The sequence below is a fragment of the Myxocyprinus asiaticus genome, chromosome 30 (genome assembly GCF_019703515.2).
Source record: "Myxocyprinus asiaticus isolate MX2 ecotype Aquarium Trade chromosome 30, UBuf_Myxa_2, whole genome shotgun sequence".
NCBI lineage: Eukaryota > Metazoa > Chordata > Actinopteri > Cypriniformes > Catostomidae > Myxocyprinus > Myxocyprinus asiaticus.
The window spans coordinates 19,216,238-19,241,979 of record NC_059373.1 but is presented as its reverse complement, the minus strand read 5'-3'; the positions used below and the strand labels follow the sequence as shown (position 1 = coordinate 19,241,979).

The 25,742-nt window shown below is 40.1% G+C and overlaps 1 protein-coding gene across 1 annotated transcript in view; it reads left to right on the top strand.

Annotated features, from left to right (window-relative positions):
- The window catches only part of tinagl1 (tubulointerstitial nephritis antigen-like 1), a 50,786-nt gene that overhangs the window by 7,793 nt on the left and 17,251 nt on the right, over window positions 1-25,742 (top strand). The window contains exons 3-5 of the mRNA XM_051664334.1: window positions 5,460-5,526; window positions 15,856-15,948; window positions 16,164-16,278. Of these exons, the coding sequence (XP_051520294.1) occupies window positions 5,460-5,526; window positions 15,856-15,948; window positions 16,164-16,278 (275 nt within the window). The remainder of the gene's footprint in view (window positions 1-5,459; window positions 5,527-15,855; window positions 15,949-16,163; window positions 16,279-25,742) is intronic.

Here is a 25,742-nt window from a genome sequence, read left to right as displayed (position 1 = left end):
CAGTGTTAATTAAAGACCTTAGTTTTCTTTCCTATGTTGTAACATAAATTTGGATGGAACCTGTCAAAAGGTTTATCCCTTTGTTTTAATTTGTTTTGTTTTGTTTTGAAAATAGCTAATAGGATTTAGTTACATCACAGCCTTGAACCATGATTTGCTACTTGCTAGTGGGTTGCAGGAGGAGGGACATTCTCGTACTACAGAGCATTTTATTGGGCAACAAAAGTCTAGAGGCACGTCCCAAACTGCACACTTCTGCACTGCTCTACGTTATTTTGTAGTGTAAGTAGTGTGAGTAGTCAGGGCTCCAGTAATTCTTGGGCTAGGTACAAAATGTATTCAGCGGGACAGTTATCCCATCAATGCTGTTGCGCAATGTCTCCGTGTTTATATATCTGTGTTTCACGCTGAATGCATTTAGATGCACTCTACAATATGGAATAGCCTTTCTGTGGGCCCCTCCTTCAGTCTGGGCCCCACTCAAGCCCAGGCCTCGGACAAAAGGTCTAGTTGTCTCCCCTTATTAGCGGCCCTGCAAGTAGTAGGTTAAAATCGGCATGAAATGGAAATTGCGACCGGCTTTTCTTCAGTATTGTGATGTATTTCTGACTGAAACGACTTGTCAAACAAAACAAAAAATTGAGGGGGGAATTGATTTTATCTATCAGTTGTTGATTGGATTGTGAAAGGTGAACGTTGCATACCGGAATGGATGCAGACCTGCCAGTTTGCAGTCGACACACACACACACACACACACACACACACCCTTTCCACCATGCCCCACTGACTTGAAAACCGAACAATGATCTAACTGACAACATTAATCCATAACCAGCCCACAAACGCACACAGCACATAAGCAGGTCTTTGCTTATTTCAACATTTTGAATCACAATACACTAAATATAAAGGGGAAAAAGAACACTTACTTGTGCTGTACATCCCAAGATGCTTGCATTAAATAATGAATAAACTACAGATGTATCTGACGCACATTGTATTCAGCTGTGATCACCTTGTGGCGGAATGATCCACCCCTTCGTCTCGTCATCGTCACCCCGCCTCTTGGGGCCGCCTTCAGCCAGGCTTACGACGGGAGTTGGGCAAGAGAGCGAGAAGAGGTGCATAATTAATAAGCCTCATTCTGACAGCGGTGAATGTAGCACGCCTGATGTGAATAATGCTTCATCACCGCTGTCTTTAAAACGCAGAGCGCACCTCTTCTCGGGGGAGTCGGCTTCAAATCTCCACATGTGCACACACTGGCACCCTCGCACGCCCAGGACCAGAGCTGGGAGGGTTCGGATGAGTGTATGCGCCACCGGACCCGCTCCTCGGACCCCCAGACGGATTAAATGAGTCACCGGGGGAGAACAACACACATAGCGTCCGACGGGCTAGAGGCCGGGCTGCCTTCCCCTCTCGCCTGCTGCAGGCCTGGGAAGTCAGGCCACAAGGATGCCACCGCCCCTTGCACCGTGGACCCTGGAGGGGAGCGTGTGCGGCTAATGGACCCAGCTCATGCCTGGGCTATTCCATAGACACTACCCTGCTCTTCACGGAGCCCCGTCTCACCGCGAGGATGCCAGATTCCCTCTTTATTATGAACAATATTCCCCCTGGACACTTTCCCCTTTATGGACATTTTACGTTTATTATTATTTCCAATAAATGCCTCTCCGAGGCTTGACGCCACACCCACTGTGTCTGTCTCTTGCTCACCCTTGCCCAGTCTTTAAATTAGCCATTTTTCCTCCTCCTCCAAAATTTAAATTCATTCCAGCGGCACGTAACCAAGGTAGTTTTGGGTAGGGAACAGGATTTTGGGAGGGAATACAGCTCTTTACCTCTGCATTAGCTGCTTTGATGTCAAGGTTGTGTACATGACTCTTGAAGGCCCTTAAAAATTTAGAGTTCTGGCAAATTTGCTGCAAATTCACCACTCATTATTTTCACATGCAAACTCTTCATTGTTGCCTAAGGTTTGCTGCAGTTTCACCACTACCGGTGATGAGCTGCAAACTTCTGGCAAATATTTGCAGCGAATCGCAAGCTCATTTGCATGTGAAAATAAAGAGTGGAAAAATTTGCTGCGTGTCAGAACTTTAGATTTTTTTTTTTGTGTGTGTGTGTGTGTGTGGCTTTGCATATGTCAGCAGAGAAGAGTTAGTCATATCACCTGAAGAGCAAGTTATAACATTTTGGTTACGCTTTATTTTTTTAAATCTTTTTAAATGGCAAATATGCATGGATGAATCGTTCCCAATTGCGGCTTGCCTTATGTAACGGAAGGGGTGGAGTTAACTGGCTGCTTTGTTGGTCTGACAAAACAATTGTAAATAATGGTGAATGTAGGGGCCTGGGCAGCTCAGCGAGTAAAGACACTGACTACCACACCTGGAGTCGTGAGTTCGAATCCAGGGTGTGCTGAGTGACTCCAGCCAGGTCTCCTAAGCAACCAAATTGGCTCAGTTGCTAGGGAGGGTAGAGTCACATGGGGTAACCTCCTTGTGGTTGCCATAATGTGGATCTCACTCTAGGTTTGGCACGTGGTGAGTTGTGCGTGGATGCCACGGAGAATGGCATGAAGCCTCCACACACCCTATGTCTCCACGGTAACATGCTTAACAAGCCACGTGATAAGATGCGTGGATTGACTATTTCAGATGCAGAGGCAACTGAGATTCATCCTCTGCCAACCGGATTGAGGCAAGTCACCATACCACCATAAGGACTTAGAGTGCATTGGGAATTGGGCATTGCAGATTGGGGAGAAAAGGGGAGAAAATAAAAATAATAAAATAAAAAAAATTATGGATAATGTAGCAACTAGCAAAACTTTAGTCAAGATAGTATCTTACAAATTAAAATGTAATGCTTTACCATCCCCCCACTCTATGTGAATATCTTTGTTGTCTGAGATACAAGTGTTCAACTGAGTTTGGCTAACGCGCTAAGCTAAGCAACAACACATTGCATGTGTTTGAAACGTCACTTCTGTTAGCTGTTAAAAGGCAAATGCTTACATAAGTAAAAAACATAAAATTTGGATGATACTACACTTTCAAAATTCAAACACTACATGGCTGAGAGCAAAGTATATATTGTAAGTGCATAGTGTATAGTGTGTCATTTGGTACACAGCTAAAGTTTTTCAGCGTTCAGGAGTAGACTTGCATATAAAAAGCAAACAAACATGGGCTAAAAGCAACCTGAATGATTTCATCAGGTCAATAGAAGATATGATTTTTAAAAAGTAAAGAGTTTAAGTTAAGATTTGATCATGTTATAGTTTCTTCCAAGACAAAAAAGGATACATGATTATGTTCTCTTGTAGAAAGGATCTGTAGATTGAAATTAGTTATGTTAATCAATATAAGAACCTAGTCAAATCCATCGGTATACAAAAGGAAAACATCTGGCCTGCATCCAATATTCGAAGTCAACTCCATTATGAAAAGGTTAGTTATTTTTTAGAGACATAATGGAAAACCCAAGTCCACATTCTTCTCTGTTAATATTTTCCCGCCTCCCCTCCTAAAAATACCAGCTTAGAAATTCCAAGCTGGTTTAGGTTGGTTTATGCTGGTTAGTGTTGGTTTGATGCTGGTGGACCAGCATTGCCACGCTGTCATCCAACTAAAAATGCTGGCTCAGCATGGTCTTTCTGGTAAAGTTGGTTGACCAAGGGAGTCTTGGTGGTTAAGATACAGTATTAGATGGAGACACCTTTACGCCATAACGACCAGCATCCAAAACAACATATGCTGGTGACAAGCAATGCTGGTCTTTTGAACAGGGTCTCCTGGTTCATGGACCCCTCTGTGGTTGTATAGTACCACTTAGATGTAAAATGTTCAATTGAAGACCTAATAATCGGAAGAGAACAGTGGGCTCCTCATGAGGAGCAGAACAGGAGTGCGGAAGGGAGAGAGCAATGAAGAGAGGTCAGTAGAAAGAATTCCTGTAATGTACAATGAGGGAGGGGGTGAAAGGGTGACTGCGGGCAGGGAGGGATCAGAACACGTATGTGTGCAAAGTATGTTTGCTAAATGAGGTACAATTATGTCTATAGGGCAGGTATGACTTCACGGATCACTGTTCACCCTTACTCAGACCGGGAGTGTCAGGAAATCAGTAAGTGCTTTCTCTGGAATGTGTACTTTCACATACAGTAAAAATAACAGCTGATAGTTCACACTTCCCATTATTTCAGAGACTTTGAGGGAACAGTTGCTAAAACATAAACTAGTGTCCACCTTTTATTTACTGTTGCCTCCAAACATGCAGAACTTTTTTAATATTTTACAAATGTCTGTACCTATTATTCTTCAGTTGTTTAATCTGATTCAAAATGAACACAAGTGAAATTTGATTACTTCAAGTGTAACTTCTGCTCCACTAGTGGCACCAAACAGAACCGCAAAAATAATTTACTTGTTTTCAAACAAGTTTCAGTCACTAGCAATTTATATGTTGCTTGCTTGCAATATTATCATAATACATGGCAAAATTTGAGTGGCCGGCAATGGAAAAAACAAGCTTTTTGCCCACAGATTGGTAGTTACAGGCACCTATCAGCAGGGGCTAGCTACTCATGCTAACCATCAGCCAAACCTTGATGCCCTGGCTCAAATAAACAGATTCCAATTCCATTTAGTGTTGCTAGTGGTGCAGAAATTACTCACTTCATCTTTAAGTTGATGGTTTTACATGACTGATGTGATTTTGAGATTCTGTGGCAGGATATGATAGTCTCCTTTATAGCTAACATGTACCTTACAAAAATCGAGAGTTCGTGCCAAATTTCCTGCAAACTTGCCGCAAATTCGCCACTGATTATTTTCACATGTAAATGAGCTTTGCCGCAAACTTGCTGCAAGTTGTCTATTGTTGCCAAAGGTATGCTACAGGTTCACCACTATCGGAGAAAAGCTGCAAACTTCTGGCAAACATCGGCAGAAAATCACAAGCTCATTTTAATGTGAAAATAATGAGTGGCAAATTTGCAGCAAATTTGTGGCAAGTTTGCCAGAACTGTAGATTTTTTGTTAGGGGTCCTTTAAACTTAGCATCAAAACATTCCTCTCTTGTGTATACTTAGTATAGCCTACTAATAGTCCTAGTGAATTGAGAGGAGAGGAAAGATGGCTTTCTCACTTTCAGCCAGGCAATGTGGCAATCTCTGATTAAGATCGTCAAGGCATGACGACAGCAGAGTCCCTGGGAAAGCAAAGGAAAGCCAAGAAAACATTCCACTGCTGGATTACAGTAGCACGTGGCTCAACAAACAACATCAGACATTAATAAAAGATTTAACTTTTTATCCACATGTTTAGGTTTGCGATATGTTTGTGTGTGCAGTAGTTACCTACTCTTTTCCCTTAAAACCTACTTCCTGTGTGTGGCATACTGCAGACTGATTCATGATCAATTGTTGTTGTTTGTTGATTTCAGGTTCTTGTGAAAGGAACGGCCACAGGTTTCACTCAGGAGCAACTTACAGAGAGAACTGTAATTTATGGTGAGTTTGAAATCCAGCCAAAACCATATACAAATCCTTATTCACTCGTTTCCTAAACTAAGCATTGTACTTCGGTATCAGGTGAACAGTAAAAAAAGACTTTACGAGACCCAAATGCTGGTCTATATTAGATATTAATGTAAATACATTTAGGTATGTTTTAAGTGAATGTATACTGGTGTGACAAAAAATGGGATTTGTTTTAAAATATCAGATCTGTGCATTAGGTCTTGCTGTCTACTATGCTGTTCAGATTAATCAAACAAATATTGAGAAGAAAACGAGAAAACCACTCTAAGCTCTTAATTGATTACAGACTGTTTACTTGAATAATTAGCCTACTTGGAAAACTGAAGTAATGTTTATTTAACCCCTCATTTTTGTGTTTTTATTTTTTGTGTTTAAAAAAGACCTGGTAGATTATAATGCTTATTTTTTGCTTATTTATTGTTTTTAGGATTCAACTGCATTTTTACCAAATACAAGATTAAGATTTGTTGATTTTCACTGTCTTTAACTCTTAAATGGGTCAAAAATGACCGGACATAACAGGAGGATTAAATAACAAACAATTGAAAACTGCATGCAATCGTTTTAATTTAATTTGTTATATTTCTATGAAAATTTTACTTAAAAACAGATGGGGTTTTTGCCTTTATTTACGTAAGTGTAATGTGGAGTGTGTTGGTGTCTTCACAAGTTCACAACAACCCTACTCCAAACAGTATTTTCACAATACTGATCATTTGACCTTTCCAAGGGCACTGTGGAAGTCCCTATCCAAGGCCACTGTGTGATATCAACACATACTGTACTGTATGTTTGCAGGAATTATCCACAGACCAAGAGCGTGTTCATTGGACTGCTTCACTGGGCAGGACAGTAGGGTTCCCTCAGGTCCTGAAAAGATTACACACATTCCTCATCTCCCATAGCCCTTTTCCACCGATATTGCAATGGTTCTCATGCCGAGCCTGTGGTTCGCTGGTTCATGGCCGGGGCAATCTGGAACCTATCGTAAACCGACCGTGCTTTTCCACTGACCTGAGAGCCAAACAGTGACGTAACGGGTTACTGTCTACTTGGTAGTTTCACGTGACCACCTCAAACATAAACAATCATGGTGCATCACAGTATGTTTGTATACAGCTTTTACTCTTGTTTTTGAGGACATATTTCAACATACGGATTAATGCAATCCATAGTTATTACATTGCTCAACAGGATTGTCAGAGACGACATCTACGCTAAAGATGACATGTAACGGAATTACAGTGCATCCGGAAGGTATTCACAGCACTTCACTTTTTCCACATTTTGTTATGTTAAAGCCTTATTCCAAAATGGATTAAATTCATTATTTTCCTCAAAATTCTACAAACAATACCCCATAATGACAATGTGAAAGAAGTTTGTTTGAAATCTTTGCAAATTTATTAAAAATAAAAAATGAAAAAAATCACATGTACATAAGTATTCACAGCCTTTGCCATGACACTCAAAATTGAGCTCAGGTGCATCCTGTTTCCACTGATCATTCTTGAGATGTTTCTACAACTTGATTGGAGCCACCTGTGGTAAATTCAGTTGATTGGACATGATTTGGAAAGGCACACACCTGTCTATATAAGGTCCCACAGTTTACAGTGCATGTCAGAGCACAAACCAAGCCATGAAGTCCAAGGAATTGTCTGTAGACCTCCGAGACAGGATTGTATCGAGGCACAGATCTGGGGCACAAATTTCTGCAGCATTGAAGGTCCCAATGGGCACAGTGGCCTCCATCATCCGTAAATGGAAGAAGTTTGGAACCACCAGGACTCTTCCTAGAGCTGGCCGCCTGGCCAAACTGAGAGATCAGGGGAGAAGGGCCTTAGTCAGGGAGGTGACCAAGAACCCGATGGTCACTCTGACAGAGCTCCAGCATTTCTCTGTGGAGAGAGGAGAACCTTCCAGAAGAACAACCATCTCTGCAGCACTCCACCAATCAGGCCTGTATGGTAGAGTGGCCAGACGGAAGCCACTCCTCAGTAAAAGGCACATGACAGCCCGCCTGGAGTTTGCCAAAAGGCACCTGAAGGACTCTCAGACCATGAGAAACAAAGATTGAACTCTTTGGCCTGAATGGCAAGCGTCATGTCTGGAGGAAACCAGGCACCGCTCATCACCTGGCCAATACCATCCCTACAGTGAAGCATGGTGGTGGCAGCATCATGCTGTGGGGATGTTTTTCAGCGGCAGGAACTGGGAGACTAGTCAGGATTGAGGGGAAGATGAATGCAGCAATGTACAGAGACATCCTTGATGAAAACCTGCTCCAGAGCACTCTGGAACTCAGACTGGGGCGAAGGTTCATCTTCCAACAGGACAACGACCCTAAGCACACAGCCATGATAACAAAGGAGTGGCTCCGGGACAACTCTGTGAATGTCCTTGAGTGGCCCAGCCAGAGCCCAGACTTGAACCCGATTGAACATCTCTGGAGAGATCTGAAAATGGCTGTGCACCGACGCTCCCCATCCAACCTGATGGAGCTTGAGAGGTCCTGCAAAGAAGAATGGGAGAAACTGCCCAAAAATAAGTGTGCCAAGCTTGTAGCATCATACTCCAAAAGACTTGAGGCTGTATTTGGTGCCAAAGGTGCTTCAACAAAGTATTGAGCAAAGGCTGTGAATACTTACGTACATGTGATATTTTTTTTTTGTAGTTTTTTTTATTTTTATAAATTTGCAAAGATTTCAAACAAACTCCTTTCATGTTGTCATGATGGGGTATTGTTTGTAGAGTTTTGAGGAAAATAATTAATTTAATCCATTTTGGAATAAGGCTGTAACATAACAAAATGTGGAAAAAGTGAAGCGCTGTGAATACTTTCCGGATGCACTGTACATTATATTGTATGAACTATGGTGGAAATATGCGGAACAGTTTGAGAATTCGTACCGGCCTAGGAACCCGCACCCGAACCATGTCGGTGGAAAAGGGCTACCAGTGTTCTTAACATCTGCTTCACCTGTAGCGCCCTCGTTACTCTGACAGTGTGAACAGTACAAACACATGGCAGGATCATGTACAGCACAAATACATATGTCCATAATATTTGACTAACCTTTGGTTCTCTCTGCCTTTACATAAGACCCCATGCTAATAGGATTAGCTCTCTCCATAGAAAATCAATCTAATCCTTCTCACCAGCCATGAGCAGCAGATTCCCTTTCATGCTGTTTGAGGAATCAGTGGATACATTCTCGGTTAATGACCGGCAAAAAGGAGTTCATTATTTTATTTCCATAAAATAAATTTTACAATTGAATATAGAATATAAATTAGTAAACAATCTACTATTTACTTTGGCTATAAAATAACTAATCTGTTTATTGGTGATTGATTGAATGAATCTTTGTTTTGCTTTAAGAGGCATTGCAGTTATTTGCGCAACAATGTCATGTTGACTTGAGTTCTTTATGTGAGCTACATAACCTCAAGCTGGTCTCTGCCGTGAAAATTGTGCATAAGTGGAGAATGATTTCACAGGTCTCTCCAGTACAAGTCACCTTACAAACGGCTTAAAACACACTTTCTTTCGTGCTTGCTTGCTTGTGAAAAGCTTTATATTGCCAAATTTGTAACATTATGCATATAGTTCACATGAAAAATGAACTAGTGAAGGCCATAAGATGAATAAAAATCGTAAAAAACATGGAACAAATGATAAAAAGAAATTAAATAATTTGTCTTAGAAAAAGAAATCAACACCGAATCCTAAAATATTTACTTTCCCTTGTACATGTATTTTTTAAGTAGGGTTCGGGTTTGTCATTTATGAAAAAATATACAGGCGGTCCAAACTTGTTCGCGCTCTCATTCACAGACAGTGCGAATGGATGAGTTTTGGGCTGTTCACACCGAAAGTGTTTTTGCCTGCGTCTGCTCTGTCTTGCCATTGTTTTCCTGTGTAAACTCGTGCTGGATGAACATCCATTACTGCTGCATCACGTCTCTCTGTTTTTTCAGTGTCTCATGGAGGACTGGCACATTTTTAGACACTGTGTCAAGTTAATAAGAGTTTCAGGTTTCAAAAATGCATGCCGAGACACCTGCGTTCTGTTTCAGTCGTTGCACTGTGTCTAGATAGTTTTTTTGGGGTTTTTTTTAGCAGAGGAGTCACAAAGATTTAACATTCTGAACAAGTTCAGGTTGCAAAGAGGGGACTGTTACAATGTTTAACATTATTCCAGATTGTTCTGCAACAAGCAAAGTTTCAGCGCTTGATAAACGGCAATGTTTTATTCTCCTTCCGCTCTAGTGTGCCGAGGGGCCGCCATGCTTTGTGTGTTTATTGTTACAGTTACGAATGTTGCCTACAATGCTTACATAAAATACAGCCTCAGCATCAGAATATAAACTCCAGGTGAAAGTAAAGTAAATAAGACAGGAATATATTACTATTGTATACAACAAATCCTCAAAGTAATAAAAAACTCTATCATATTATAATGGCAAACTGGACAACAATAAATAATTTTTGGGTCATAAAATTAATAAATAACAACTGAATTCCAAAATGTTACTGGGTGAAGTAGTAGGTTTTGCACACCCTGTTCAAAAATATTGTTTTGTATAAATTTATGTAGGTAAATATTGCTTTTTTTATACTGTATTGTGGAAAAACTGGAAAACATACATTAATTATCTTTAACTAGATTTTTATTTCATTAAACATTTTGAATGTACTTGGCTACAATGGTTGATAGGATAAATTTAAAATTATGATTTAAAATAAATTGTATGTAATTTAAGCAAAAATTTTCAAAATGGGGCCCCAGCTTGGTCGGTTGTTTGGGGCCTCAGAAATCATAAATCTGCCCCTGCACAGCAGTCCTTGTATTCACCTAATAAGAAGGGCAGTTTTTTATTGCTTGTAAAATGGTCAAATGTGCTGTGAATATGTTTAATTTTGTGGTAAAAATCTTCCCAGATGGCTGTGTATTTTGTGCATTTTGTTTTGATCACAGTGTGGACACAATCTTTCTTCCTGTGGCAGCCATGTTTTCCTGTGTCTGCCCTTTTCTGTAGTGGGGTTGTGTCCACTGAGTCTGTACCTTGTTAAGGTGGCTCTCTGTTTTTTGTCTGTCACTGTGTACAGATAGTCTGCCATGCATTGCATTTTTCTCTGTTGTTGTGTTTGAGTTTCCCAATAAGTGACATAATTATGTTTTATTTGTGCTGTAATTTGGCTGTATCTAATTAGTTTAGCAGTATTGTTCTGGTCCAGGTCTCCAGTGTGATGAGGGTTAGTAGGTGTTGGTGAAGCATCAGGACTAAAGCTCCAGACCAGCTGAGAAAGGGGATTGGATTTTTTGCTCAACTCTTGGTATTCTAGGGCTTTATAATTGTATGAGTGGGGGTTAATGAGTTTTAGATGTTTCCAGAATTTAATTGCCCCTTTTTGTATTTTTATAATTAGTGGATATTTGCCTAATTCTGCCCTTCGTGCATTTGTTATGTGCCGGTGTACTTGTAGAATATTTTTACAGAATTCTGCATGCAGGGTCTCAATTGGATGTTTTCCCATTTGGTGAATTCTTGATTTGGATTTGTCAGTGGACCCCTCACCTCACTGCCATACAGGGCAATTGGCTCAATCACTGATTCTAAGATTTTTAACCAAATTCTAATAAGTATCTCTATAGGACATTGTCTTTTTATGACAAAGATGGCCCTGCAAGCTTTCATTCGGGTCCTCAGTTCATTCACTGCAGGGTTAAAGTTTCCAGTTGAAATTATGTTTAGTCCTAGGTAGTTTTAGTGTGATGTTTGTGTTATTTGGTTATTTCTTAATGTGAATATTCATTGCGTTCCCTGGGATCTAGATGTTTTTTGGTAGGTCATGATTTTAGTTTTATTGAGGTTAACTGTCAGGGCCCAGGTCTGACAGTATTGCTCTAGAAGGTCAAGGTTCTGCTGTAGACCATGTTCAGTGGGAGACAACAGAACCAGATAATCTGCGTACAGCAGGCATTTGATTTCTGAGTCGTGTAGAGTGAGACCAGGGGCTGTAGATCGCTCCAGACTGTTTGCTAGTTCATTGATGTAAATGTTAAACAATGTTGGGCTTAAACAGCAACGCTGTCTCACTCCACACTCCTGGGAAAGAAATCTTGTTCTTTTTGATGCCACATTTGCTTTCAGTGTACATTGATTTAATGAGGTCATAGGTTTTCCCTCCTGTGCCACTTTCAATAAGTTTGTAAAATAATTCATTGTGCCAGATTGAATCAAATGCTTTTTTAAAGTTAATAAGGCATGCAAAAATAAAAACAATGTTTTTTTTTTTTTTGGACAACATGTTTTTCAATTAAGGTTTGTAATGTGTAAATATGGTCAGATGTATGGTAATTTGGTAAAAATCCAATTTGACTTCTGCTCAAGACATTGTGTGTTGTGACGAAATCCAAAAGACTCAAATTAATTATACTACAAAATATTTTTCCTGGGTTGCTATTCACAGAATTGCCCCTGTATTATTCGGGTCAAATTTATCTCCATTTTTAAAGATGGGTGTTACCAGTCCTTGATTCCATATGTCAGGGAGTAACCTACTCTCAGAATCACATTGAATCATTTTAGAATGGCTGATTGGAATTTAGTGGCGGTATATTTTAACATTTCATTCAATATCCTATCAGGTCCAGATGCTTTTTGGGGATTTAGAGTTTTCATTTTCTCTTTAAGTTCATAAGTAATAGGAAAGTCTAATGGGTTTTTATTATCTTTGATTGCCAGTTCTAGTACTTCCAATTGTTTAGTTATTTGATTTTGCTTACAATCTGTGCCAGTTTCTACTTTATTAAATTGTGTTTGAAATTGGTTTCCCGTATTTCTCCATTTGGATTGCCAATTCTTCCTGGTCGTTTTTTTTTTTTTTTTTTCAGGTTATTCCAATTGTCCCAAAATTGGTTTGTATTGACTGACTTCTCGATTATTGTTAGTTGCTTTGGGTGTTTTGTGCTTTTTTGGTTTTGATTTCTCAAATATATAATTTATATGCTTCACAGCCAGATTAACACCTTTAGTGTGAGCATAGGTGGGATCCAGAAAGTTATCTAAGAGCAGTCAGCAGTTTGGCTGCTTATTGATTTCTGGTGCATCTCTCTGCTGTTTTCAGCCTCTCCCTCTCTCTCTCTCTCTCTCTCTCTCTCTCTCTCTCTCTCTCTCTCTCTCTCTCTCTCTCTCTCTCTCTCTCTCTCTCTTCTCTCTTTCTCTCTCTCTCTACTATTCTTCTATTTCTCTGTTCTCATCTATTTTGGACATTATGGTATTTATTGGTCTGACTCTTTCCTGCATTTGACCATTCGTTGTAAGGAAACGCTATTTCAGTGTATTGTGCATCACTCTTGAGAGTAGTGCTGATCTTGAGGGTGGGTCATGTGCTGACAAAGGCCATGTACAGTACAAGCAACTTACCTAGTAGGGTCAGGTTGATAAAATCTTAATAATTAAGTGTTCAGAGTCAGACTTACCCCTCAATTTCTGAGAGCTACCTCATTTATCACTTTGAATTTTTCACTTTGTGGATTTATGTCTACGTCTATTTGTTTTGAGGCCGTATAAATTCCAGTGTACTTGTAAACTCTGGCAAAATTCCTTTCAGGAGATATATACATTTAAAATGTATATTCTTTCTATTGCGAGAAACTTGACCAAATATATTGATGACTCATCTTGTCCAATCAGATGCTCTCTAGAATGAGAATTTTCCTAACCCTGATATCAGCTTCAACCGACTAGCAAGTAGCAAATCATGGTTCATGGCTGTGATGTAAACTAAAGGCTATTGACCATTTAAAGCTGAAGTGTGTAACTTTTACTGTGTTGAAATACTTATTCCTATCCTAACTTAATATGCAGAGGCAACTATAAGTAAGCCAACTGTAGGTTAATTTTCTCGAAAAATTTAAAGACTGTGTCACTGTGGCGCTTTGTTTTGAGCAGGACTTTCTGATTATTCGATCAACAGCAGAACATGTTTGTTTTTGCAATTCTGTTCAGTGGCAGAGAAATTACACACTTTAAAAAAGGATCAAATCCTGATATGTCCACCGCACTCATCAAGCAATGTCATGGGGTCTTTAAAACAAAAGATAATTTTGGCTTGATATATAAAAATAATTCACATCAAGACTACAACATGATCTTGCATCAGAATAAATTGTAATGTGAGTAACTTTTCTTCAGGCAAACTCAGCATGTAAAATAGCATACTGGACATGCATGAAATGCTCATCTGTGTTTCTTGTTTGTCTGTTTGTATGTCTGACTGAGTCTGTTGTTGATGTGATATGATTTTATCTGGTAGTTTGGCGTGACGGTGCTTTGTGTAATCGCACCAACCACAAGATTGGCTCCTCCTGCCATTTCCACATTATCTCCCCTCTCTTCAGTTCTCATTTTATCCCAATCTCTTTAACATTCTCCCAAACAGTTACAGTTAGTGCTTTGCTTCCTGTGGTGGAAGAGGTTGATGAAATACTGGCTGCCGTCCCAGTGGAGTTGTTGTTCCCTCCTGGTTTGCATTCACCTCTGTAATCCTGAGATTTCCTGAGTTCAGGCCTCACTATACTGGGCCATACATTTGGCATGTAGCAGCAGCAGACCCTCTGGCTCCTGTAGGATCTCCTCCTTAGTCAGCATAGTGATGTGTAGTGCTGGTGTTAAAGCATAATCATATCTCTATCACATACACACCTGGTTCCCTGCTGAAAATACAGCTTCAGTCAACCTTAGCTGGTTTTGCTGGTCTCAGATGGTCTCTCAGCCTGGTCTATTGGCTGGATTTAGAGGGGTTTTGGGCACATTTCAGCTTGTCAGGCTTCTGTCAATTGCAAGATACAAAGTCACAATGTCACAATTAAGATAAATAAAGTCGCAGTTGTGAGATATGAAGTCACAATTAAGAGAAATAGTCACAATTGCGAGATATTAAGTTGCAGTTGCGAGAAATAAAGTCTCATTTGTCATAGTTGTTACTGTATTGTGAATTTTAGTATGGCTGGAATGCTTTCATGACCAATCAGCATCCAGGAGCCGTACATTGTTTTAATGCTGTATATGGCATAAAAGTTCTGCATAATAATTTTTACAGCAGCACCGTGTGCATCACAGTGTGTGCTGTGTCATATTCTCCACCATGTGACTCATCCCCATTCATAGTAATGACTTGTGACTTTAAAGCCTTTCTGCTCTTCCTCTAATCAATGTTCACATGTTCCTCTCAAATGCCAGGCCTAAACCATCTCCCCTCACACAGACTGACTAAAAATGGACATTTCTTCAAGAGCTACCTTAAAAGGCTCACAGTCCTAGTCCCTCTACTCTCTCTCTACTCTCTCTCTCTTCAGTTCTCTTGTTTTGTGTCTCGAATTTAGAATTCCGCTGAGCTGCTTCATTGTTTCTCTTCTTGTTGTCTGACCTTTGTCTACATTTTTGTTCTCTATTTTACAGTACTTATATGAACAGACCTTGCTTATTAAACAGACATTGTTTATTATTCTTAAAGTTAATCTAAATGTTATTTCAATCAGTACTGCAATGTTAAACCACATGAACTAAAATTAAAGTTTTGTGCTTTTAGTGTGTGTTAGTTTGGAAGCCATCCTATATGCTAATGTACTCCTAAACATTGATGATTAATCTTTATTACAGTAGATATACACGTTTAAAATGAACAGTCTTTCTCTTCCATGAAAACTGACCTAAAATATTAATGACTCATCTTGTACTACAAAGAATTGTCCAATTAAATGCTCTCTAGAGAAAGAATGTCCCTCCCCCTAATACCTTCTGCCACCAACTAGAAAGTAGCAAATGATGGTTCATGGTCATGGTGTAATTAAAGCCTATTGTCTATTTAAAACAAATAAAATAAAAACCCTTGCCGTCTGATATGTTCCACATTCCAGTTTCAGTTGGATAAGGGAAAAGAAAACTGCACTCTCCATTTCAAGGGGTCTTTAAAGGAAAGTACACTGAAGGTTTTAAATGCAGGGACTTATGCTATAAAAGAAAGTGATCATCGCTATGCCCTTCTCACTCTGAAGGACAGAGCTCTTGAGGGAACATGACATTACTGTATGAATTTACCCATTGCTAAAAGTCTTGTTGAAGAACCCTTCATGAAAAAAAGTATTTTCTCACTTTCGTTTGGAACGACACTTTCGAATGGTGTCCCCTTCCCGCAGTGCCCTTCAAGGGTGCAAAAATGGGGTTTGGAAAATGCCCAAAGTGTTTGGCTCTGTTCACTGACAGTGTTTTATTCATCTTCTGCAGTACATGTGGTCAGAATGGGCGTTGGGAATGTGAGCATCATGCCTGTCTGATAGAAGATGACATGATCCAGGAAATCAACAGAAGAGGTTATGGGTAAGTGCCAGGCATTCTCTCATTCCCTGATGCACACTGGTATCCATTTAGAAAACTTACTTTCAGTTATCTCATACTCTATAATTAGCAGACAATAACACACTCAAAATAGAGTGTGCCAATACAGGTGTTAAATATATAACAAGTGCATTAAGAAAAGCTTATGCCTCTTTCCCACTCTTTCTCTCTCTCTCTCTCTCTCTTTATCTGTCCAGCTGGAGGGCAGCTAACTACAGTCAGTTCTGGGGTATGACTCTTGACGAGGGTCTGCGGTTCCGTCTGGGCACACAGCGCCCCTCAAGGACCATTATGAACATGAATGAAATCCAGGTGAGATTCATTTGCATGCAATATGAAATTCCATGCTGGTCCAGGTTGGAATATGCTGGTTCGGTGCTAGTCTAGCTGCTGGCCATGTCAAACAGCATGGGTTTTCTGGTGAGGCTGGTTGACGGAAGAAGTCTTGCTGGGGACCAACACCCTAAAATATAACATTGCTTTTGACCAGCAATACACTGCAAAAAACATTGTCTTGATCAGTATTTTTTTCTTGTTTTCCAGTAAACATACTTTAAGCAAGAAATTACTTAAATCATTTTTCTTTCCCCATTTGCAAATAGTTTTTTCTTGTTGTAAGCATAATTCTCGCTAAATTTAGTTTGATTTATGCTTAAAACAATTGGGTAAAAAAGTTATTTCAATATATAGTATATTCTTTGAAAACAAGTCTTATTAAATGACACATTTTCAGCTTCTCAAGCAAATTTATCTTGTGGTAGGCCTTCAGATACCTTTACTGGTCTTTTTAAATGGGGAGGGGTTGACATTTTGCATCAGAGCCCTAAATGGCATGTAAGTGACAGTTACAGATGAGATAATCTCTTTATGCATCTAATGTTTATGCTCATTGACGGCTGTCTGATGATCCTTTCTCACACTTTTCACCATAATAGTCTTCAGTGTAATTCAGAATGCCCTTAGGGATCATCAAAGCAAGAATAAGTGGCAGGATTAGGAAATCAGACTGTTGTTTGATCTCTGTAATACATCAGCTGCTTGCAGTGCGGTGTGGTACAGTGAATGAGAGTATTTGGATGGTCAGTTGCTCTTGCATCCTGTATGTGACCGTCTGGCTGTGTGTTATTTTATACGGCTCACTGAGGCTTTCAGTCTTTATCTGCAGAAAGCTGTTCAAGATCTACACCAGTGGTTCTCAACCCTGTTCCTGGAGCCCCCCAACACTACACATTTTGGATATCTCCCTAATCAAACACACCTGATTCAGCTCATCAGCTCATTAGTGGAGACTCCAAGACCTGAATTGGGTGTGTCAGAAAAGGGAGATATACAAAATGTGCAGTGTTGGGGGTCTCCAGGTACAGGGTTGAGAACCACTGATCTACACCAACATGTTACATAAGAGCCCATCTCACAATCAAAGAATTCTAGAAATAAAGGAGAGAGAGAGAGTGAGAGGGCACTTTCACATCTAGATAGGGGCTCATACCCCTATCTTCCTCCCTCTTCCCTTTTCTCTTCAGCCCACATCCTCCAACATGTCTCCACCCGTTTGTGGCACTAGAGTCAAGAACCACAAAAGCCCCATAAAAGCTTATATGCCTACCTTCTGCCCTAAAACACACTTACATTCACGCCACAATGTTCATGCTAAAGAGTGGGCTGAGTTCTGCATACACACTCACACACTCGTTTATTAGCTGTATAAATTACATATCATAGTCTATTGTTTGTATATATTGTAAAGCTAATCATAAATACTGCAGACTAGCCTTACCCCTTCTGTTTTGGTAGACAATTCCTAACAACCATTTTGATCAGGTCAAAAAAAATAAAAAAAATGGTACAGTAGATATACAGCACCTGCCTTTTGATTATAAACACGAAGATTGCCAGCTTGTGTGTTATATTAACTCAAGCTGTTTAAAATAACATTGCATCTGAAAAGAGCACCACTTACAGTATGGTGGTACAATTATTTTACTGGTGATATTACAGTAAACCCTTCATTTTGAGTGCCAAGGATGATAATTCGATTACTTACAAATTGTATCTGTTTGAAACAAATACAGAATCACACACACACACATATATATATATATATGTGTGTGTGTGTGTGTGTGTGTGTGTGTGTGTGTATATATATATATGTTTTTTGTTTTTTTTACATTTTAATTTCCGAATATGAATGTCTGCCTGGTGGATGAAAAATGAGCAAAAAATCCAATTGGAAATGTCCTCACACATATCAAGAGATCAGGATTTCATAGAGACTTAGGCATGGTCTCTTTTGATTTAGGTCAGTAAGCAACCATCTTCCAACCATTTAGTGAAACCCTAGCAACTACATAACAATGTCCTAGCAGTGCCCTAGTAATCACCCAAAACACCATGACATTGCATGTATAAACAAGTTTAATAATAATTTAATTACTTTTTTTTAACTTAATAATTTATTCATTGTTATGGAGAAACCAAAGGCATTTTGACCAAATACAAGATTAAAATTAGTTTTTCACTGCAAACCCTAACATGGTGGGGACCTAACATTGTATCATGGTGGGGACTTTCAATTGATTTCTGTTGTTTGTACACTGAGATCATATTCTATCCTCTAACCCTAGCCCTAACATAAATCTGTTTGCATTTTTAGATTTTTCTTAAGACATTTAGTATGTTTATTAAGCCGTTGGCCCCACAATGTATGTAATTTTCCCTCATGGGGACATTTTATTTTATTTGTGAGTGCTTTGGTCCTACAGGGACCCTTTAACCACCACAATTTACCACCTGTATTCCATAGGTTCATATCTGGTAATTGTCAGGGAGAATCATGATAATATCAAAGGCTGAAATGTAGGACGACAGCAGGAGCAGATGTGAATTACCAAAGAGGGAGAGGTGCACAGAAGCCTGTTGCATATTTCTTTTTTATAAGAGAAAGTGTAAATTAATTCTTTATTCAAGCCTAATGAAACTGTAGGATGAGAATTTTGATTTATGTGATTTGATTTTGTACAGAGTTATAGATTTGAGGGGCCTATGACTGACTATTGGGAATATTAGGATTTTTACGAGGACTTTATTTCAGATGGAACACAATTTTTCCAGAAAATGGAATCATAGTAAGTCACATTAATGGTTGAGTTGTAAAACGTAAGCAGTCTCAAACGTCTGTTCCACTGGAATATTTCCGAAACCCTACACAATCAACAAATCACAATTACATAACCACTCAAAAGCTTGAGTTTTGAGTCACGTGACGCCATGTGAGATTCGGATGTGTGAACGGCAAGCTCTGCGCACTTTGCTAGTTTTAATACTTTTTATATCATAAACTGGTGAGATTCGATACACCCTGATCCTTAACTGTTCTAGGAATACAATATGTCAAAGAATTCAAAATCCTCAGGCTCTGGAGACATTAAAAGACACTTACGTTCTCAAGCTGACGCCCCCCTGGAGGCCCCGAGTGATTTGGCCGGAGAAGTAAAAGAAATTCGGCGAGAATTGTTGAACATGTCGGCAATTCTGACGAAGGTCATTGCTGACTTGGAGGATCTTGCAGTAATATGTCTATCGATCACTGCCATGGAGAAATAATTCACTGAGGTGGTTACAGGAGTGGGGGAGGTCGAGAAATGGATCGATTATCTGGATTCATTGGAGAGGGAATTAGCTGCTAATTTGCCAGTGACCAAGGTGGATTTGGAGCACATCTGGGAGAAGTTGAAGGACTTGGAGAATCGTAACTGGCGAAATTACGTCCAAATTGTTGGAATTTCTGAGGACGAAGAAGGTCAGGATATGGTGAAATTCCTGGATGGGCTGTTTCTGAGTCTGCTCGACATAACAGGCCATGAGCTGGAAATCGAGTGAGCTCACAGGGTTCCGGCTCGGCGATCCGCTGAGGGAGACAGGCCTCGATCAATTCTGGCCAAATTTCTGAGATCATCCGATAAAGATCTCGTGTTATGCGAGGCGAGGAGTAAAGAATGCTTTCTTGGAAGAACCACAGCATTTTCTTGTTCCCAGACTTTTTGAATTCGATAAGAGAGAAACGTGATCGATTCAAGGAATGCAAGAAACTCTTACATCAATGGAAGGTTGCTTTTTCACCGTAAAGTATTTACATGTCCCCAGCAAGCGATGTCCTTCATAAAGTCAATGGACTGGGTAAGTTATTTTGTGGTACTCACGTTGCAGCGAAGTGGACCGACTCACTGAACATCCACTTGACCATCCGAGGAAGCTGAGCGCCTTTTTTGTTTCTTTTTGTGCTGGTTCCACCTAGTGGCTGGAGTTTGTTTTGTGGAATAACATTCCTTCAGGACAGAGTTGTGGATGAATCTGCACGTTCTTTGTGCTTATTCCGCCTATTGGATGGAGTTTGTTTTATAGATTATCTTCTGTTGTGTAATTCTGTCTCACAAAATTTGTATAGAAACACCGGACTTAAGCAATCCGATGGGAAAGTTGTTTGAGTTTAGAGGGATGGACGTCGGTTGGCGCTGTCTAGTGCGGGGTTGATGCGCACATTTTTCTTTTTTCTGTTTGTTTGGTTCGGGGGGGAAGTTTGGGGTTTGATTTTTGCACTAATGTTGGAATGTGGTCTTTATTTTTTTTAGTTTTGACACACAATAAATATTTTCTAATATGTCAAAATGTCAGATGTTAGTATGAGTGGATTGTCTCTCTCCACGTGGAATGAGAATGTGTTGATGCACCCCATAAAAAGAAGGAAGGTTATTTCTCTTCTTAAACGTAAGAAATATGACAGTGTTTCTTCAAGAAACGCATCTTTCTCCGCAGGAAGCTGAAAAATTTGGGAAGATATGGGGTGGACATGTTTTCTTTAGTGCTGGCTCAAGTAAGAGCAGGGGAGTCATTACAATGATAAGTTAATTCAAATGTCTCAAACAGATTAGAGATAAATTAGGAAGAGTCATTATTGTTTTAGCAGAAATTCAGGGGCAAAATTTGAATTTGGCTAATATATACACACCTTACGCTGATGATCAGGTTTTTTTTTTACAGATCTTGAAGGGATGTTGCAAGCTGCTGGCACCCCTCATGATATAATATTGGGAGGAGACTTTAATCTATTGATGGACTCAGTTCTTGATCATAGTGAAGCAAAAGTGTGTAAGCCCCCTAGAGCAACATTGACACTTCACAGGATGTGTAAAAATCTTGGTCTTACAGATATTTGGAGACTTTTGAACCCATCTGGTAGGGACTATAAATTATTTTCGTCAGTCCATAAGATTTATTCAAGAATATATTTTTTTTATATCTAAATTCCTCATTTCATCTGTTGTTGATTGCTCAATTGAAAACATCTTAGTCTCAGATCATGCCCTGGTGTGTTTAGAGGTGTTGCCACATACGGAGAAAAAGAAATCATATAGTTGGCGCTTTAATGTGCGTTTTTTCTACCATTCCCTTTTCTACCATTTTTCGGCCATTGATATTAATAACACTTTTAAAGAATTCTATCTTGAAACTTTGTGGAACCATTAGAACTCCCTAAACTGACGACTGAGCAAAAAAATTATCTTGATTCTGAGATAACCTTGGAGGAGCTTGGTGAGGTAATTAAGGCCTTGCCTACAGGCAAGTCTCTGGGGCCAGACGGCTTTGCTTCTTAATTTTTTAAATCTTATGCTACAGAACTGGCTCCACTTTTGTTAGAAGTTATACAGAATAATTAAAGAATGGAAAGCTTCCGCTAACCATGTCACAAGCCTGGATCAGTCTGATTCTTAAAAAGGACAAAGATCCAAGCAAGTGTAAGAATTACCGTCCAATTTCCCTGATCCAGCTAGACGTAAAAATATAGTCAAAAATGTTAGCTAACTGATTAAGTAAAGTTATGACATCTCTTATACATATACAGGTGCATCTCAATAAATTAGAATGTCGTGGAAAAGTTCATTTCAGTAATTCAACTCAAATTGTGAAACTCGTGAATTAAATAAATTCAATGCACACAGACTGAAGTAGTTTAAGTCTTTGGTTCTTTTAATTGTGATGATTTTGGCTCACATTTAACAAAAACCCACCAATTCACTATCTGAACAAATTAGAATACATCATAAGACCAATAAAAAAACATTTTTAGTGAATTGTTGGCCTTCTGGAAAGTATGTTCATTTACTGTATATGTACTCAATACTTGGTAGGGGCTCCTTTTGCTTTAATTACTGCCTCAATTTGGCGTGGCATGGAGGTGATCAGTTTGTGGCACTGCCGAGGTGGTATGGAAGCCCAGGTTTCTTTGACAGTGGCCTTCAGCTCATCTGCATTTTTTGGTCTCGTTTCTCATTTTCCTCTTGACAATACCCCATAGATTCTCTATGGGGTTCAGGTCTGGTGAGTTTGCTGGCCAGTCAAGCACACCAACACCATGGTCATTTAACCAACTTTTGGTGCTTTTGGCAGTGTGGGCAGGTGCCAAATCCTGCTGGAAAATGAAATCAGCATCTTTAAAAAGCTGGTCAGCAGAAGGAAGCATGAAGTGCTCCAAAATTTCTTGATAAACGGGTGCAGTGACTTTGGTTTTCAAAAAACACAATGGACCAACACCAGCAGATGACATTGCACCCCAAATCATCACAGACTGTGGAAACTTAACACTGGACTTCAAGCAACTTGGGCTATGAGCTTCTCCACCCTTCCTCCAGACTCTAGGACCTTGGTTTCCAAATGAAATACAAAACTTGCTCTCATCTGAAAAGAGGACTTTGGACCACTGGGCAACAGTCCAGTTCTTCTTCTCCTTAGCCCAGGTAAGACGCCTCTGACGTTGTCTGTGGTTCAGGAGTGGCTTAACAAGAGGAATACGACAACTGTAGCCAAATTCCTTGACATGTCTGTGTGTGGTGGCTCTTGATGCCTTGACCCCAGCCTCAGTCCATTCCTTGTGAAGTTCATCCAAATTCTTGAATCGATTTTGCTTGACAATCCTCATAAGGCTGCGGTTCTCTCGGTTGGTTGTGCATCTTTTTCTTCCACACTTTTTCCTTCCACTCAACCTTCTGTTAACGTGCTTGGATACAGCACTCTGTGAACAGCCAGCTTCTTTGGCAATGAATGTTTGTGGCTTACCCTCCTTGTGAAGGGTGTCAATTATTGTCTTCTGGACAAACTGTCAGATCAGCAGTCTTCCCCATGATTGTGTAGCCTAGTGAACCAAACTGAGAGACCATTTTGAAGGCTCAGGAAACCTTTGCAGGTGTTTTGAGTTGATTAGCTGATTGGCATGTCACCATATTCTAATTTTTTGAGATAGTGAATTGGTGGGTTTTTGTTAAATGTGAGCCAAAATCATCACAATTAAAAGAACCAAAGACTTAAACTACTTCAGTCTGTGTGCATTGAATTTATTTAATACACAAGTTTCACAATTTGAGTTGAATTACTGAAATAAATGAACTTTTCCACGACATTCTAATATATTGAGATGCACCTGTAGATCAGGTGGGGTTTATTCGGCCCGCAGCTCTTCTGATAACATTAGGCGTTTCATAAATATCACGTGATCAGTGGCGAATGATCAGACTCCGGTCGCTGCCATCTCACTTGACGCCGAAAAGGCATTTGATATGGTAGAATGGGATTATCTTTTTAAGATTTTGGAAATGTATGGGTTCGGGAATACTTTTATTGGATGGATTAAGTTACTTTATAGACACCCGGTAGTGGTGGTACAAACAAATGGATTAATTTCAGATTATTTTACTCTGGATAGGGGCACCCGGCAGGGTTGCCCTCTTTCCCTATTGTTGTTATGTCTTGCCCTGGAACCATTAGCAGCCACGATAAGAAAGGAAGATGATTTTCCAGGGAGGTATAGGGCATAAGCTTTTGCTTTATGCAGATGATATTTTATTATTCGTACCCTACTAGATCTATGCCTTGCCTCCATAGAATTATTAATTCCTTTTCTAAGTTCTCGGGATACAGAATTAATTGGTCTAAATCCGAAGCTTTGACTCTGACAGTGTATCGACCGGTAACGGATTTTCAGCCGGGCGCCTTCCAGTGGCCCAAACAGGGCATTAAGTATTTGGGTATTTTATTCCCAGCAAATTTGTGTGATTTAGTAAGAGTTAATTTTGACCCTTTAATAAAAAGTTTTTCGAGCGATATCGGCAGGTGGGCTTCATTACATTTATCTATGATTGGGAAGGTTAATGTTATTAAAATGAATTGTATTCTAAAATTCAACTACCTGCTACAGTCTCTCCTTATAGATGTCCCCCTCTCTTATTTCAAGCAATTTGATAGCATAGCGAAATCCTTCATTTGGAATGGTAAACATCCCAGATTACATTTCAGTAAACTGCATAGGCTGATTGACAAAGGTGGGCTAGGCCTACCCAAGATTTTTTTTATTGTGCATTCGGTCTCAGACATTTGGCTCATTGGTCGCTTCCACCTGAGAGAGCCCCTCCCTGGCTTTGTATTGAACAGGAAGTTCTTGCCCCTATTTCGCCATTGCAAAGCCTTTCTATCAAACTAACCATAGAAGTTACGTTACACCCCGTTATCTTGCATTTGCATTCGGTATGGACAAAAGTGTCCAGTGTTTAATTCGGACATTTGCATTTAAATGTTGCCTCGAGCATATGGCTGAACCCGAAATGATGTATTAATAAGTCCCCTTTCTGCTGGTCAGAGTGGATTGTGACGGGGGTTACTACACTCGGTGACCTACACTAAATTGCCAAAAGTATTCGCTCATCTGCCTTTAGACGCATATGAACTTAAGTGACATCCCATTCTTAATCCATAGGGTTTAATATGACGTCAGCCCACCCTTTGCAGCTATAACAGCTTCAACTCTTCTGGGAAGGCTTTCCACAAGGTTTTGGAGTGTGTTTATGGGAATTTTTGACCATTCTTCCAGAAGCGCATTTGTGAGGTCAGACACTGATGTTGGACGAGAAGGCCTGGCTCGCAGTCTTCGCTCTAATTCATCCCAAAGGTGCTCTATCGGGTTGAGGTCAGGTCTCTGTGCAGGCCAGTCAAGTTCTTCCACACCAAACTCGCTCATCCACGTCTTTATGGACCTTGCTTTGTGCACTGGTGCACAGTCCTGTTGGAACAGGAAGGGGCCATCCCCAAACTGTTCCCACAAAGTTGGGAGCATGGAATTGTCCAAAATCTCTTGGTATTCTGAAGCATTCAAAGTTCCTTTCACTGGAACTAAGGGGCCAAGCCCAGCTCCTGAAAAACAACCCCACACCATAATCCCCCCTCCACCAAACTTCACAGTTGGCACAATGCAGTCAGACAAGTACCATTCTCCTGGCAACCGCCAAACCCAGACTCGTCCATCAGATTGCCAGATGGAGAAGCGTGATTCGTCACTCCAGAGAATGCGTCTCCACTGCTCTAGAGTCCAGTGGCGGCGTGCATTACACCACTGCATCCGATGCTTTGCATTGCACTTGGTGATGTATGGCTTGGATGCAGCTGCTCAGCCATGGAAACCCATTCCATGAAGCTCTCTATGCACTGTTCTTGAGCTAATCTGAAGGCCATATGAACTTTGGAGGTCTGTAGCGATTGACTCTGCAGAAAGTTGGCGACCTCTGTGCACTACGTGCCTCAGCATCCACTGACTCCGCTCTGTCATTTTACGTGGCCTACCACTTCGTGGCTGAGTTGCTGTCATTCCCATTATAATACCACTGACAGTTGAATGTGGAATATTTAGTAGTGAGGAAATTTCACAACTGGACTTGTTGCACAGGTGGCATCCTATC